At 46.4% G+C, this 17,433-nt stretch overlaps 1 protein-coding gene across 1 annotated transcript in view; it reads right to left on the bottom strand.

Moving 5' to 3' along the window:
* The window catches only part of LOC108938700 (ATP-binding cassette sub-family A member 1), a 115,390-nt gene that overhangs the window by 71,779 nt on the left and 26,178 nt on the right, over window positions 1-17,433 (bottom strand). The window contains 8 exon segments of the mRNA XM_029251896.1: window positions 115-254; window positions 1,109-1,240; window positions 3,160-3,331; window positions 4,164-4,280; window positions 5,019-5,223; window positions 7,446-7,667; window positions 11,092-11,314; window positions 16,338-16,514. Of these exon segments, the coding sequence (XP_029107729.1) occupies window positions 115-254; window positions 1,109-1,240; window positions 3,160-3,331; window positions 4,164-4,280; window positions 5,019-5,223; window positions 7,446-7,667; window positions 11,092-11,314; window positions 16,338-16,514 (1,388 nt within the window).

The raw sequence follows: 17,433 nt of genomic DNA, 5'->3' as shown, positions 1-17,433 counted from the left end.
CACGTGTGGCGGGAGGCGCCGTCTGAGTCAAGGTTACCCGTACACTGTGACAGCGAAACAACGCAGGAGCTGGCTGGGATGAAAGGATAAAGGGGCGACATGCGTGCCACTCACCCGACAGGTTCTTGGCGAGATCTTTCCTCTTGTGAGGCAACCCGACGTCTTTAATCATCTGCTCCATCTCGGCCTTGACGTCGCCCGAACCGCGGCCTTTGAGCCGCGCGTAGAAGTAGATGTGCTCTTCTACAGTCAGGCTGGTGAAAGGGCACAAAGCTCATCACGGTGCTGAAGATGCTGTAAGGGAGCAACTTGTCGGATCCCATGAAAACCCTACACCGCCTCCTCATCTGAGGAAGAGCGTCGGTGCTGGATGCCTGCTCGTAACTTGTTTTGTTCATAACTCAAAAAACACTTTTCGCGCCACATCACAATCAGCGAAAGGTTAAGACACCTTGATTTTTTTTTTTTTTTTTTTGCTGGTTAGGACAGCTATGATAAATAATATTCAGCAAGAGTTTTTTAAAATATTATTTATTAACTTCAAGCTACATTAAAAATAACTTCAAAGGACTAAGAATAAAAAACAATCTTGTTTTCAATGCCAATTATGCACGCCTTTATCGCATAAACACGTGCAACATTTCTCATTCTGTTATTGATCACCGGCACTCAGGAATGCCAGAAACAAGCCATAAAAATGGTGTGAGTGAGTTGAATTGAGGTGGTCACACACTAATGTTCTGTTTAAGTACTTTTTCGCTCATCTAGCAGCTCAGTGGATAAACATTGGTCATGTTTATTCTGGCACAGACAGAATTTTTTTTTAAAAAATGGACCAGTGCAGAAAATGTGATTAAAAATTGGTAAATAAGCTGGAAATGTTTATATATATTTTTTAAATTCACGACTTCAATATAATTGATATAATTCAAGGGGCCACTGTAGCAAAGGGCTTTTAAACAGTTCTGACTGTGAGCGCCATTGCTATTTATAATGCCAAACCCATAGTCTGTTATTGAGACTTTGCCAGATGCTTATTAATTTTCATTAGGGCTCAGTTTAATCAGTGATATTGCTAAAGCTTTGCTGAGAACAGAATAGTACCTACTCATTGTACAAGACATTGTGCTGGGGACACATTCCCAGCTGTTTCCTGATGGCATCCATGTCGCTGCGGATATCTTTTCCGTTTATGAAAGCCGTTCCTGATGTCGGCGGAAAAAGCCCAGTGAGAATGGACCTAAAATTGATAAACACAAGAGGGAAGATCATTAATTATGAATGAAAAAGGAAGAGCCATGTCATGTTCTGCATTTATATCTGTGTCTCAACACCCTTCCCATCCTGGGTGGTGAGGAACAAAGCGAGAAGCGGCGAGATGAGGAAATGAGGTGGGATGGAGCAGAGTGCTGCCGCCTGGCTGCTGCCATCTCCTGCGCTCAGCGCTCTGCAGCCCATCAGGCTTTCCAGAAACCCGCTCAGCTGTGGCAACCCGCGTCCCTCAGCGATCGACACGGCCGGGCCTCATCCTCGGCCTCCTCTCAGCACCCCCTCATTCATCCTGCTTCGGCATCCTTCCAAAAACAAAGTCCTGCACAGGAATCGGGCGAACCTGCTCTGTGACTATAAATGCGGAGCTCCAGGGCGCGGAGGTGAGGCCGTCTTTGTCATCCGCCTTTGTGTGAAGATACAGCTTCTTCAACTTTGAGATAAATGATTCTGCTTGAGTAGCCACAGTTATCCACAGCCATGGTAAACCACTGTAAAGTGCACAGAGTAGAGCCCAGCAATGCTCAATGCTCAACGGAGAAAGGCTCAAAGCAACGACACTCAACAGAATGACGCTCACTGGAACGACGTCCGGTGGAATAATCCCAAACGCAATAACGTTCAACGAAATAACGCTCGACAAAATAACGCTCAACACAGCAACACTCAGAGGGATGACGTTCAACACAGCAACGCTCATCAAAACAATGTTCGATATAATAACGCTCATCGAAATAAAGCTCAGTGGAAAAAAACTTCAATAGAACTGCGCCAAACAGCAATCGTCGGAATAACGTTCGGCAAAATAACGCTCATACTTCTCAATGGAATAACGCTCTGTGAACTCGCACTCATCAGACTCAACAAGCAACTTTCAGCCCCCTTCGCTGTGTCCCTTGCCCAGGGTAAGAGTGACCGAGCCGTCGGTCGCTCCGTGACTCTGCGACACCATCATGATGTCTCTCACATCCACACCTTGCAGATCTTCTGCTTTGTTGCCGAACCACTTCTGGATCCACTACAGCGTATCGATTTGTGGGACGTGTCTCTTCCATTCAGCTCAGCAGTTTCGTTTTCAGCGCCAGACAAGCCGTGATGTAAGTGTTTTGTGCTGACTGCCAAGCAGGTGTGTGGTAATTTACCTGCATCTCTCCCTGACATATTGTGCTGCATTCAAAATAGGTGACAAAGAACAAATACCAACAGGACTATCTGAGATAATTAGAGGGCCTGTAATCACCTCATCAGGCAAACTCCTGTTATCACTTTGCTTTTCGGGTTCCTGGCACAGTGGAAATTGGTTCTAAGCGATTGCCTTAACATCTAGAGATGTTTCAAATTGGATAACTGTGTGTGTGTGTGTGTGTGTGTGTGGGGGGGGGGGGGGTGTTTCTGTGGAAGACATTTTGCATCGGAATAGCTCTGTCAACACCATATATTCACAGTTTGGCAACCAATAAGTAACGGTGATGCTGTTGATTTCCGCTCAATTACTCACGAATAAGTGATTCCAATATCAGTTCAGAATAAGTACCACTTTGTGTTATATTTCCCACGTTTCAGTTATTTTTGACAATAAAAAGAAAAAGCTAATGGGATTGTAAAAACTTAATGGGAAAATAAGACAGACTATAGGCCTACATTGTAAATACAATATAAATATAATTGTGACACACTGAGGTATGTTGGGTTCGAGATTCCTGATTTACTAGAACCTCAGAAGCTAAGCAGGGTTAGGCCACACCTGTTGCTGATTTTTCTACAAGCCGTGCCCAAGCGTGGATGTCACTCTGGGTGGGACATGGGCGCCGCCAGACTCCAGCCCATCGCAGTAATACATTATCCTACGATCACATGGAAATTCCTTTATCCTCCACGTGTCGGACTTACATTGTTGTTGTTTTCCCGGCTCCATTATGTCCAAGGAAGGAGGTTATCTGGTCCTGGTAAAAGTCCACACTGAGGCCATCGACGGCCACCTTCTTCCCAGTCTTGTATACTTTCACGAGGTTCCTGATGGAGACACCCACACTTGCTCCTGGGGGAGCCTTTTCTAGGTACGCTGTCAAAGAGAAGAGCATCTTCACAAAAAGATTCTGATGGTCCTGCATTTGTGCTTTGATGAAATATCTGTCGGTATCTTGGCACTTCTGCCGATACAAGAACAATTGTAAAAGTGGGCAACCGCTAAATCCACCTTGCCAGTGTTGGAAACCATTGTCCTTGTGCTTGTTCTCGAAGTAAAGATCAAGCTTAAACACAGGTTAGGACCCTTTATACAAAGATAAATGGCATAAACCACATCCCACTCAATAAACTCCCTCTTCATATCCTCTACTGCATTCACTTCCGACTTCAATCAGGTTTTAGATCGCCAGGGCATTTTTCAGTATGAATGCAGGCTGATATTTCTGCAGAAATAAAGTAAGCGCACCCTTTACAAATCTTTCCAACGATTAATTTTCAACTTTCAGATCTCAGATACACTTACGATCATACTCAATCATTTTTTTCCCGCGTTCTTTTTTGCATAGCATATGTGACTTCTTTTCATTATCTCATCCTTTCATTATCTCGGCCCTGTCAGGCTGCCGTTTGCTGCCAGCTATCCGCTTCAGAAGTTTATTTTGTCAAAGGCTCATTCATAATACAGTATCTACATTTCACCTGGCACATCCATTCCGTATGGCTAACTATGTATCCGGCATAAAAACATGCCAGGTAGCCCTTGTCTGTAGTCGTTCTTCTGCTGGACTGAGCCAAACCGAGCTCCAAAGGATGGCATATTAATTAGCCGAAGTAATTAAGGTCATATTTAATGAGCAACAGAAATGCGCGTGTAAATTATGCGGATCTACAGTGCTCCCAAGGAGAGGAGGACGGGCTATGCGTACCGCTGTTCTCCCAGGGCTCCCTCAGCATCCCAAAGTCATCGCTGACCGCAGCAGGCGTCCCGCACCAGTAGGAGGTAGTGAAAGGGAAATACCATGGTTTGGGGATTCCGTATCTGCCTACAGGGAAGCACAAAGCCAGTGAGGTACGCTTGCTTTGAAAGACCAAAAGTAGAGGGACCGCTTGGAACGGCAGAGCTGCACGTCCCCACAAAAAGCATAGAACTAGAGTAAACCGGTTACTCGTGTCATTAAATGTCGAGTAAACACTTTTTAAAGGCAAGCCTTTTTTTCAGTTCACATATTTTATTGTATTTTCTCTGCTGATCCATTTTCTGACATTTCAGTCTGCAGCGGAGCAAACGGGAACTGTTTTTACCCACCAAATCGACGGGTGATAATAATGTGCACAAAACAAAAGACAAGAGCAGGGCCAAATTAATTCAGCTCTCATCCACAGTGTTTACAGCTCCTTTCTGGTCTTGGTCAGTGATAAGTAACAAGATGACAAATAACCGTCACTGAACAGTACTTTGCAGAGACAAGACAGTTTTATTTTCTGGCACTTTAAGCTGGTTTTAATTTTATTGTAGGTCTGCGTTAAAAAAATTTTAAACATCTTTTTTTTATTACAGCCTATTTTTATTACAGCAATATGTGAGATTTTAAAAGAACTCAGCCTGCAAAAAACTGTGGTTTTAGTGGTCAAAGTGATTTTGGACTTGCGAACACATTAAATTATAAGAAGACATCTGGTCCCAGTTGTGTTTATAAGCTGAGGAGCCCAGCGTATAAAAGAATAATAAACTGAAATGGACTACAATGGACATGCAGATGGGGAACAAGGACATCCCTTACCTGGGAACACGTTCTCAATGTACCATGTGAGCACCCAGTAGATGAAGGAGTCGACGAGCATCATGATGATGGAGACAATGAAACTGTAGCGCTCGTCGTCCTCGGGACTCCTGAAAATGTTGTTCCACTGGATGCCCACGCCCTGCTCTTCGTACTTGGAGAAGTTCTCGCACCCAAAGCCGAACGCCACGCTGGAAAGGAGGCTCTGGGCGAGCAGCAGACGGAGATAAGGGGGGCATCGTCACACCTGAGCAAATGTCTCACTGAGAACTGACCAGAACTGTGAAAGTCATCGAAAGTCGAGCAGCGTCTCTGTTCACCCGATGCTGATCGGGCGCCTTTCCCACGGGCGTTTCGCTTGCGCGAATGCGGCCAAATTTGCCATTCAAGCTGAATTTAGGAGTCAGCAAGAAAAGCCTTACGATCCGCGCGCCCTTTGACCCCCGGCTGACAGAGCGCTGGAGCCGCAAGCCGCCGGCCCCCACTCTGCATCCTGATCACAGCGTCTCTGGAGACAAGAGCTCCGAACATCAATCATCGGAGTCCAGCGATGGTCCGGGATCGACCCGGCTGGCGCATTTCAAACGCACTCATTTCTATACAGTCCATAACAAATAAATTCAACACAAGAAACGAAAACCAGAAGGAAATGGGAACTCGGGATGTGTTTGTCTCCTTGAACTGTAACCTGCTGACAAATGGCACCAATATTGCATCCCACTGATGCAGGATCAAAAGTGCCTTATTTAGAGAAAAGGGAGAAAAAAAAAAAGCACAGATACAGGAGACGAAGAGAAGAATGTGCTTTAGAACAACCTGCATTCATCAGCCCTGAGCGCTCGGCTAATAAACAAAGATGATAAAGTGGTTGTCAGACGGTCAGAGGAGGCCGGTCAAGCAAATGAGACGAGGGAACATCTTTGAGACCCGTCCACCTCACCGCTGGACACAAAGCCAGCGTCCACTCCCTCTGTCTCATACTGTCGGAAACTTTTGCGAGAGGGGTTCAGCTGAAGGTTGCTGAGGACGGGGCTTCAGGAAATCAAACCAACAAACTTCAGCTTACAAGTTCGTGTCCTGGACCATTGCACTGCCCAGTGAACTCAACTTTTATCACAGTGGGCCAACAAGTAATATTTCTCAAAGGACTGTGATTGACCTGTCCAAGGTGTACCCTGCCTCACAACCCATACATCTGAGATAGGGTCTGTACCTCCATGACCCTGCATTGGACTAGCAGCCATTGACAACTGATGGACTGATATTTTTCATCAAATAAAATTACCATTACAGGTGGTCCTCATCTTACGACACATTTGACTGATGACAATCGTCCCATTGACCTTATCATTATATCTAAGCCTGTCAACCTTATTACATTGCTCTGGCGTCCCGGCAACAAGCACTTACTGTATAACTACGGTGACACCAGCACCACAGTTCTTATGGACTCGGTCAGCGTGTCTGTGAGCCGCCGCTTTTTAGTTGCAGAAACGTCGCTTTATTTACAGAACGTTCAGTTTGTGATTCCATTCAAGTTAATTTATTCTACAGTGGACAGCAAGTGAAAAGTTTAGTATTCTGGAGGTGGGGGGAAAGAAAAGCGAAAGAAAGCATATTTCAAGCAGAAAGTAGGAGTCAATGAGTGAAATGGGAGTGAAAATAATTGCTCAGTATGAAAACATAATACTCTATATTGTTATTCTGTACTTAGTATGATTTCTATTTGAACAATGTGTGAAATTGGTGAAAAATATAAAGCAATCATAGCAGTCATGCATGTTAATTGTTTATATAATAATTTGGTTTGTAAAATACTGTATCGGGGGATTGCAACTTAAGATGAGGTTTTCAGAACAAAACCCCATGGTAAGGTGTCAAGGACCTTAAAATAGTAAGGGGTCAAGGACCACTCAGGTCAACAAAAAGTGCCATTTATGGCCTCTTTGGATCATTTCTATTCTAAGCACAATAGCTGCATGCACATGGAAAAATTCATAAAGCCATCATCCATTTTAAGAAAGCAGTGCGAATCACTGCAACACACCAAAACTGCACAGGTTTGAGAGCCACGCTTTCGTATTAGCAGCAGGCAGCGCTAATTTCTCTGAAGCTGCCTATCTGGCTGTGGAATGTTTTGCCAGGGGCCCAATTTCAGTATCTCCATAGCGATGAACAAGAAACGTGACACGGATGTGAAAGACGCCACGTGGTCACGGCGTTTTTCTTTGGCTATGAAGACAAACTGTCTGTTCAGGCTTTTTGCTCGATGATTACCGTAGTGCAAATTATCCCTCGCTCTCAAGGAGTTCGGTGTATGGACAGTGAAATTCGCACGGCACCCCTTGTTGGCGCAGCCAAGTGTGAGAGATCCAAGGAGCGTTGCCCCTTAGCGGTCGAGCGCAGCGGCAGTCTGCGGACACCTACCGCGAGCACTTTGACGCGGAAGCTGAGGACGTCGCGCCAGGCATAGCACAGGATGTGTGGCAGGTAGAGCACAAAGTAGATGAGGCCGCCGCACGCTGCGGCCAGGTTGGCCCTGGAGAAGAAGACGCTGATGAAGAAGCACTCCATGATGGTGGAAACGCAGAAGGTCAGCAGGAAGACGAAGATGACCGAAGGGTCGCTGTACTGCAGGACCTTCCCGTACTGCCACGGGGGGAGTCACACGTTAGTCCGGCCGCTATGGCGACATGCATCATCACACACTGTGAGCTCACAACTGCAACAGGCGATGGAGGTGAAGAAGAGGAGGAAGAGCAGGGGGAACGCGAAGCATCACCTTGCAAGGCAGTCTTTGCCCGATTGACCACGTTGATTAGCAATCTGCTGCATGGCTTCAGCGGAAGAATGAGGACACACTGCTGTTGCCTGTCTCCTTGCTGCGGTGACGTATGACCCTGAGCTCAGCCCAGCGGTGTAGCCGGGTGACACAAGGTCAAACATGGCTGTGCTGGCTGTGATTTCAGTTCATTGAGAGCAAGTGGACCACCACGCTCATAGGTCCAATTGCAGGTGTGTTCGGCACCACCTGGGGTCTTATTGAATGCATATGGACATGGTGGACAGCTGGAGAGCACCGGTGTGAAGCAGTGTGTCCCCCCGTCTGTAGCCACACCCACTAAGGCAAATCAGAGCAAATCACTGAGAATCACCTTGAGGATGAGGGTCAGGAGGAGGGTGCTGACAGTCAGAGGCAGCGCGCTGCTGATGAACCAGCTCAGCCAGTAGGTGCTGTGCTTCAGTCCCATCATCCTCACTGTCTCCTTAAGACGCGCCTCTTTCTCCTGCACCACTCCCTTTACCATCATGGCCACCGAGTAGATCCAGGCCAGGGTCATGTACAGAGGCAGCGAGCGCGACAGCGACCGGAGGAACCTGAGGGCCAGTGGTGGTGGGGGAGCGGGGGGGTAGGAGAGCATGTGACTGCAGATCACTGAGGGTAGCTGTCACTGCATCAGGGCCACGGTCCTGTTGGATTTACTAAACGGGTCTCTTTAACACACAATAAGACTGGTGTCATGACGATAACAGGATAAATAACACACAGTTACACACCCTGCATTAACTGTCTGAGTTACACAATTTTAAAGTAAGATTTCTATTTACTTTTCATATTGTTCTTTTCCCACCAGCTTTCTAAAATTTCTCTTTGGCGGAGGGAATAGAATCTGTATTTACCCTCCAGTCCAAAAGATGGTATTAAAGAGCACGCAAACAGAACAGGAGTGGGAGGGGGGCATCTTAATTCAACTCAATTCCACAGTGTTTACAGTTCTTTTCTGGCATGTCGGTTATCCATAACAAGACAAGGGACACTGCAGTCAACAGCATTAAATAGGAATTTATGGAGACAATTTTTAAAAATCATTAATATTAAATCTTAAGTCTTTATGTTAATCCAGCTCTATGTAAAAGACTTACAAACTTTTTAATTTTTGCAGAACCTAACCAGAGAATAAATGAAGAACATCTGTATAATTAGGATTTTACTGATTGCAACTTTGTGGTTGTTTGTGATGCAAGTTGTAATAATTGTAACCTTAACTTGTAAGTTGCCTTGGAAAAAAGCATCAGCTAAATGAATAAATGTAAATGTTGATGTAAAAGGGTCTTTGGCATTATGAGCAAAATTAGCTAGACACATTTCCCCTGGTGTTTGTAAACAGTCCAGTTGCAGTTTTGTTCACTTGCCACACTAATCACGTTCAAACCGCAGTTGTTTTGTATTTAAGAATTTTCTATTCACTTTCTTACTTCCAGGAACAAAAAAACCAAGTTTACTTGTTAAACTTCAGAGCAGATTCTTTAGTACTGAGCTATCAATACAATGATGCCCTGTATCAAAATTGCCTTGTAATTAAAAATTAAACAATGTATATGTGTATTAATCGTAACTAGTAAAGTTACTTTCAGGTGTGCTTCCATTTCATTCGAATATGCTTTTAAAAATAAATCAAATTAATTAAACTACTTTGTTTCATGTTTAAAAGGAGATTTGCTGATGTTTTATAAATCATTGAATTATTGTATTCATTAAATGCACTACAGAACTTTAATGTCCATTTTGTATCACAAGCAATGTTGCAGTTAACTATAAAAATATTTTTATGATCTCAAAAAGGGGCTTTTCCTTGCAACCTTCATTTAGTAATGCAATTTAAGCTATTTCGCCTTCATTTTTTGTTTGTTGTATAAGAATTTTGAAGTTTAAACAAATTATTAAGTCATTCCGCATTTTGGCGTTACTTGTCCATTACCTTTAATTTATACAGAGCTTCCTTCTGTTCGTTTCTGTTAATGAAACAAATTGCTCCGACTTTATTTAACAACTTAATAAATTGTTAAAATTATCCAATGAGTGAGCATAGAAGGTGAGAAAAGGTGAGGGTAAATTAACTGAACAAATCCACCCCCCCAAGGAAGTCCCACAGCCCAACATTTACTGGGGGTACGATCTCTCAGAGACAACGGGTCTTTAGGTTCTTCTTTATCCCCAGGGTTCCTCGGTATTAAAAATTTGCTTAGTAATAAAACTGCTCCTATTAAAAAAAAAATCATAAAAACATACAGCTGCTTCGGCTGTACTTTTTCAATTTTTTATACCTTTGTTTATTGTGTGAAGTCTTGGCAAAAGTACATCAGTCTATTGTCTAATGAACCTAATGAATCTGCATGGTGCAAGGTACTATCATGCAGATTATTATTTTTATTCTCTGAAGCAGGGAACGACACTGTACAGTGGTAACGATGAATGCGGTCAACCAGCTGTCAAGTGGAACCCTTTATAAGCAGCATGACAAGTGGTCGACCGGATCAGAAATCCTCGTGGACGAGCGCAGCCCAGGTCTGAATGATAAGAGATAAATAGTGGCGTTATTAAAAGGCACACATAAAAATCTGTGTGCTTGTGTGTGTGTTCTGTTGACTGACAGATGCAGGAATGCCTAGTCCAAATCGCAATCAGTGAGATGCAGCCCATCTTCTTTAAAAGAAATGTGGGTCAATACCTGATTAGAAGGGAGAAGGAATGGGTCAGTTATTAGTCCCTATACGCGGACGTGTGAAATGCCGGCACAAACCCTTTGGCACCAGAACCAGGCGACAGCAGGGAAGCAGCAGCGGCGCGGATCGAGTCACTGGATCATTTCTGGCACCGCATCACCTCCAGGATTTAACCAGCCCGGATAATTAGAGACAGCGGAATCAGGATTTAATCAGGTATCAGGATTCGCATCACCACGGAGGTCCAGCCGCGGTCGTCACGCCACAAAGTGTTCGTGCACCGTAAAGTGTCTCCATTGGTGCTATACGTGATAACATCACATTTTTTGCATGGAACAAGTCACGTACACACTGCGATGTTATAAATTATATATATATAGCCATGCGTAGCTCGCAAGGGATCTAACATGCTTTATAACATCACAGCGAGCACGCGTCACCAAGTCTTTGCTTGTTATGCGGTCGAGCGCCTTGACGGCGGTCAGCTTCCTCCCAAGACCCCAAGGCCGTAGCACTTTGTAATGTGGCGACCGCCAATTGCCAACCACCGGACAGAGTCCCCACTAACCTTCACCATGACGCTAATGAGCGCGCACGGCACGGCGAGCAGCACCACGTTCTCGATGAACTGGGAGCACCAGAGGGTGCCGCTGCGCACACCCACCGCCCGCAGCACCTCTTTGAGCTGCAGCTCCTTCTCCAGCACGAGGCCCTTGATGATGGCGGACACCGAGTACATGAAGGCCAGCACGAGGAACATAGGCAGGATGCCCCCGATGCTGGGGGTGAAGCTGGGGGTGACGAGAGAGGTCAGGGCACGCTCAGCACGTGACCGCAACATGGAGATGTTTGCAATGAGGGTGTGAAGAACCAAGGAAAGAGAAACCTTCGGAGTTTCCGCGAAACAAACCGCAAGTGCGCAGCGTGTCGTTCTCCCGGAAAGACCTAATAAATTCAACACAAACGTTAACGAGCGGGCCGAGCGCACACATTTAAAGAATAATTTAAGCTTCCTCTTCTTATTAAGCCATTCTTCATCATTTGTGGTCCCCACCATATGGTCGCATGCATCACAGTTTACGGTTTTACCCAATTTTACAATTAAAAACAGCTGCACTCTTCAGGTTCGGGTCCAACTGGGGCCCTTTAAAGAGACTCAAACCTGGTACCTTCCAGTCGCAAAACGGGCCGTAAAAGCGGCGCACAGCCGGCTGTCCCTCACGGTCCTGTTCGCCACCTTTTTGTTCTCCCGAGTGTCCTCTGCGGAGCCCAACGTTTTCAGCGGCGACACATTTTCTGTTAAAGGAGCAGTTTCCCACTTCCCTCCCGTGCCCCAGACGGCGCCCCCTGCAGGAATCTGCACACACTCAACGGCTCACGGCTTCTGGGATCGCTGCATTGTCACCTGAACAAGTGGCCCGTGTCCCTATTATTTTAGAGAGGAAGGACTGCGGTGGGTGTGACTGGGGTCCGAATTTCGGCGGGCTGATCGCACCCATTTCCCAGGCTGTTCCGCATGGGCTTGGAGCCGATGCCATAGCAATGAGTCCTCCTTCCACACCTGAAAGGCCGTGTATAACGTGGGGGAGCGTAGGTGTAGGTGTAGGTGTGCGCATTTTACGAAAGCCAGCGAGTGGCGTTGATCACGGCCAAAATAATGTATCATGTTATGCTGCTGATGGAGGAAAATGATACTAATAAACACGCTTCATAAAGCCACTGAAATGTCACGGCGGCTCTTGTCTGAGCTCCTGCTCGGTTAACGGGTCCCTCCTCCCCAATAGACGAGTGAAGACAAATAAAACGGATCCGCACAACATTCCAGCACAAATAAATTGGACGTATCAATTGTGCTAAAAGACTATAAACTTCAGCCAGAAATGATCATAAAATAAAAGCAATTTTTGCACGTTCGGGCATCGGGGAAGGGAGCAGAGACTCTCGGAGAGAGCGTGAACTGAACAAAGTGGCTTCCCTTTTCCCGGGAGTCTCTTAGCATGGTGACGTTGTCGAGAACTGCATCTGAGCACAGGGATGCAGGGACACGGGAGCGAGTCGAGCCGAGCCCACGAACCAGAGTGATCCGCTCTTCGCCCACGAGCACCGCTGACTTCCACCGCCAGAGCCGAACGAGGGAAGTCCCAACGTGGGACGTGAACTCTGGAGACCGAAGGGCTCTGCCACTCTCCTCCAGTTGACCGTGCGCTGACCGCAGCTATCTGAGGAGCCATGACCTCAAACGACCTGTTTAACCCAAGTAAAGCCACAGCGGGGGGCGGGGGCAGTTATGCACTTGCAGCGATGCAGTAAGAGATACGCAGTGAGTTGCGTTGCAAGGACACACAAACATTGTTTTACTTGTTGTTTGTTACAAGTTGGAGCGATGCTGCGATTACCAATTCAAATTGCACTAAAAGGCAGCAACGGTTCAAAGTTCGCGGTCTTGTTAACATGACCTTCTGTGCACAATAATTGGGGACCTGTGCTCCCAAGCACTGTAAACACACAATAATGAAGCGATCCATGTGCCCCAGCGTGTCTCAGCGGCGGCACCGTGCCCTTTGGCATGCGCCAGCCTCACAATTACCATACTGCCATAGCCGTGCTGTAAACGGAGTAAAATTAGAGCTGCCACGAGGCGCAAAAGTTACGAAAACTTTGGAGAAGATGGAGGACGCGGTTTACTGTATGTTTTTCACAATGTTTGCAACGTGCAGAAATATGAGCGTTATGGGCTGCATAAATATTTACTTATTTAGCAGACACTTTTCTCCAAAGCGACTTCCACTGAACTGTATGTAGTGTTACGAGCCCACACACCTTTATTTACCAAGGTGACTTACACTGCTAGATACACTACTTAGACTGGGTCACTCTTCCATACATCAGTGAAACACACACTATGGGGGAACCTAAACAGCATGTCTTTGGACCATGGGAGGAAACCAGAGCACCCCTAGGAAACCCACACAGACACAGGGAGAACATGCAAACTCCACACAGACTGAGCGGGGATCAAACCCACGTCCTCTCGCACTACCCAGGCACTGTGAGACAGCAGCACTACTCGCTATGCCACCCTGCCACCCATTAACACGATTTATTCATCTTTAGCCAGCTTGTACACCTTCCCAAGCCAACTTAGGGTGTCACATTATCAGCTTCACCTACATTTGCCTGTTCATCCAGCAGGGCAATTTTTGCTGCATCAATTCAGTGTAAGGACCTTGATCAAGGGTACCACAGCAGGAGGTGGCATTTGAACCCAGGACCTTCAGGCTACAGTTCAAAGTCACACAGTAGCTACCACATGTAGATTCATTGGTGGTCACTATACACGTATTAACTCTAGTTACTAAAACATCTCCCTTGGTGGTCTGAGGACTATTAAAGGCCCTTTAGATGCCCATCGCCACCTGTAAGTTGGGGACCTGCCCCTCCACAAACAGCAGGATGTGTGCTCTCGACTCTTGGAGCATCATCCTTTCCATGGACCAGTCCTTTCAGGTAGTCGAAAGGACACCTTGACAAGCTTAAAAAAATAATCTTATGTACCAAAGCATCTGTGCTGTGTTTCGAAAACACGTTAAATATGTGTTTACTTTGGTTTAATTAACTAATCCCATGCTGTAATTTGAGGAAAAGAGCTGGATTTCGCGAAGACGGCACGACATAATTCGCCTAATTTAATCAATTGAAGTGCAAATTTTGTAATTAAATCCAATATACTAATGTAAATATTTTGCTACGTTTCATAAACGCACCAAGAAGCAAAATTCACGCATCGCACATATAAACAGTTAATTTCATTATGACAAATTAAAAATGAATGCATAGGTATGTATTCCATCCAACTTTAAACAATGTATTAGTATTAATTTATTTTTTCCTTTACCCTTGTGAAGTGCACGTTTAAATTGTTAATGGACAAGTCTTTAACAACATATAAAATTTCTCGGCTCCTAAATTACATTTTAAATTCAGATTAGGCCTCCGCAGCCATGACGAATGGCTCTGGCTGTTTACAAAGTGGCGGGCCGCCCCCCCCGATCGCCTTCGCCACAAACACAGAGCAGGACCTGATCGAAACAATCGGCAGCAAGGCGCTGTGCGTCACGCCTGCGCGAGCGCGGCCCATCTCCCCGCACGCTCAATTATTTACAAGTGAAATAATAGTTTTGGAGAATTAATAATTTATGGCGACGTCGGGAACCCAGAGCGAGGCCTAGCGACCGGGGTGTTCTGGATTTCAGCTCCCGCCCATCCCATGTGATGAGACCATGTTCGGTTGGGCAGGGAATCACAGCCACGACACCCGCCTGTCCAACCACCCATCTCCCCTAGAGGAGGCGCCGCTTTTAGTGGAACGCTGACGTCAGGTTCAATCGCAGCGTGAACAGGGCGACCCGCTCACCCGAAGCCTTTTCAAACTTTATTTTCAAATTACAAGTCAGATGCATGGGAGCGCAGGAGGACACCGCACGGTCGTTGCGCTGAGTACAGTACAGCCACACGCCTCTCTCATCCCTTCACCTTTACCGATCTGACTCAAGTGACTTAACACTGCTAGGTCAGTGGCCGAAGCTGTTACACCGATGTACCCGTTCTTACAGCTGAGTTCTGTAGGGAACCGCAGCAGGAGCAGGGGTTCGAACCCGGGCTCTTCAACTGCACGGTGACGCCTCTAACCGCAGCGCTACCTGTTGTCCCGCTGAATTGCGGAACACGTTACAGAGTGACGAAGCACCGCATTTTGAGCCCTGCGACTCCGGGCCACCTATCACACCCATGACCCCACCCAACCCCGGTTGATCGGTTGCTCTCGGTCAAAGGGAAAACAGGATGGACTATAAAGGTCCGACAAAGTCCGCTCCCCAACCCCCTACGCAACGTGAGCAGTGAATCAAAGAGAAGACGCAGGTGAATTAAAAAGACGGACACGTATTTAATCCTGTCCTACGGCATATATCGCTGACAGCCTTATTTGAGCTTCATGTACCTGCTATAATTATTTGTCACTTCATGCTCATGTCGCATCAGGGTGCTCAAAGTTTAATTACCTGGAAATTTGGAAATTGATAGTACGCGCAGAGCGAGGCGGTCTTGTTTCTGCCTCGGTGTCAGAAAGCGCCGAGATGTAAAAGCGCTGCAGAGATGCTCCCAAATCCAGGTGGAAAAGAGCAGCTTCCACTCACTCTCCCTGTCAACATGAAATTATTTTTAATCCTAATTTTAACGGCTACCCGAGTCATATCTCTCTTTGTGCACTGGATATGTTCGTGTTTACTTACTATTAATAACTGTCAAGTTCCCAAAAAGTTGGCAATATGTTAAGAAACTAATTTCCCTCATGAACAGCATCCAAGGAGTCATTACAAATACGTTCCTAATTAGTTTGACGCTTCCGCATTGCATAAAACTTGAGAATATGAACTGGTGACTGTTCTGGCATCCAGGCGCCGGCGATACGTTCGCTCTCAGTCGACTTCGCTTCACTTTAATCCAGTTTTGTTTCTTTCACTGTCGCATTCTTCCGTTCTTTAAAGCTTTTCCGCTTTGTTTTCATAATTACGCTGCTTCAGAATTAAATAATGGGGCTTAAAGACCGAACGCAGTGAAACCGTTTTAATGAGTCGGGACCTTTTATGTTCTTCCTGAGTGGCTGCTCTGCCAGCCGCCGTGAACAAGCCGAAATTAAAAATCGCACAAAGAACAACGCGAAGGAAATGTTCCCAAAAGTTTCCGCCGGGACACTTGTGGGCGCCTGGTGACTGATAAGGCCGTGGCTCAGCCCCCCGCCCTAAACCCACTCACGCATCATTCACGTAGCACGGATACGGCATCTGCTGGACAAAGATGCCGAGGGGCTGCTCCTTGGACGTGTGCGCGCGGATGATGCCGCCATCCAGCATGTCCTGCAGGTAGACGAAGCCCCCGAGCACGTATCGCAGTTCATTGAAGGGGTGGTCTCGGGCTCCAGGGGACCACAGCCTGCGCAGGGAGAAACGAACCATCACCGTGGTAATCCTCAGAGCTGCATGACAAACATCGCGCTCCCGGCTCCGTTGGCTCACTGGCGACACGTTCACGTTTGGCGGGTGATGCCTGTGAAATGGATGAATAATCCACCCTCGGATCAAACTGAAAATTGAAAATTTGATCCACTTTCTTCAAAGAAGGGGGGCACGGTGGCGCAGCAGGTTTGGTCTGTGCCTGTTCTCTGGCGGGGCTGGGGATCGAGTCCCACTTGGGGTGCCTTGCGATGCACTGGCATCCCGTTCTGGATGGGTCCCCTCCCACTCCATCCTTGCGCCCTGTGTTGCCGAGTTAGACTCTGGTTCGCCGCGACCCCGCTTGGGACAAGCAGTTTCAGCCTCTCTGTCTGTGTGTGTGTGTGTGTGTGTGTGTGTGTGTGTATGTGTGTGTTCTTCAAAGGACACATTTGGAGTCACCATAATGTTAAACGCAACACAAGATAAAATACAAGTACCACTCAAAAGTTTGAGCACACTTCTTGGAAACAAGTTTTTTTTTCCATTGACAATTCACACATCCAAGTCATTAGTTTGAGTTGTGCTTCAGCTCCTTTCTTGGTCAGATAGTTCTCACAAAAAAAGTCTTGCAAAAAAGTCTCGCTCACTGTATTGCTGAGGAACGATGGACTGCCAAACTAGCCACTGTCTCGATCGTATGGCATGCCTCTGAGGTATGCTGCTACAGCAATAGTGGTCGAGATTGGAATGGACTTGGATCACTAATACTGTAAACAGCAAAGCAGCCCCACACCATGATGCTGGCACCTCCATGTTGGACAGCAGGAACCACACAGGCACCACTCTCCCTCTCTGCGTTTTACAAATAATCACTGGTTGGACACAAATTCAGAAACTGATTCATCAGTCCTCAAAGA

Source organism: Scleropages formosus, chromosome 5 (genome assembly GCF_900964775.1).
Source record: "Scleropages formosus chromosome 5, fSclFor1.1, whole genome shotgun sequence".
Lineage (NCBI taxonomy): Eukaryota > Metazoa > Chordata > Actinopteri > Osteoglossiformes > Osteoglossidae > Scleropages > Scleropages formosus.
Note: the sequence above shows the minus strand (reverse complement) of the source record. Positions and strands in the feature narration are given on the sequence as shown.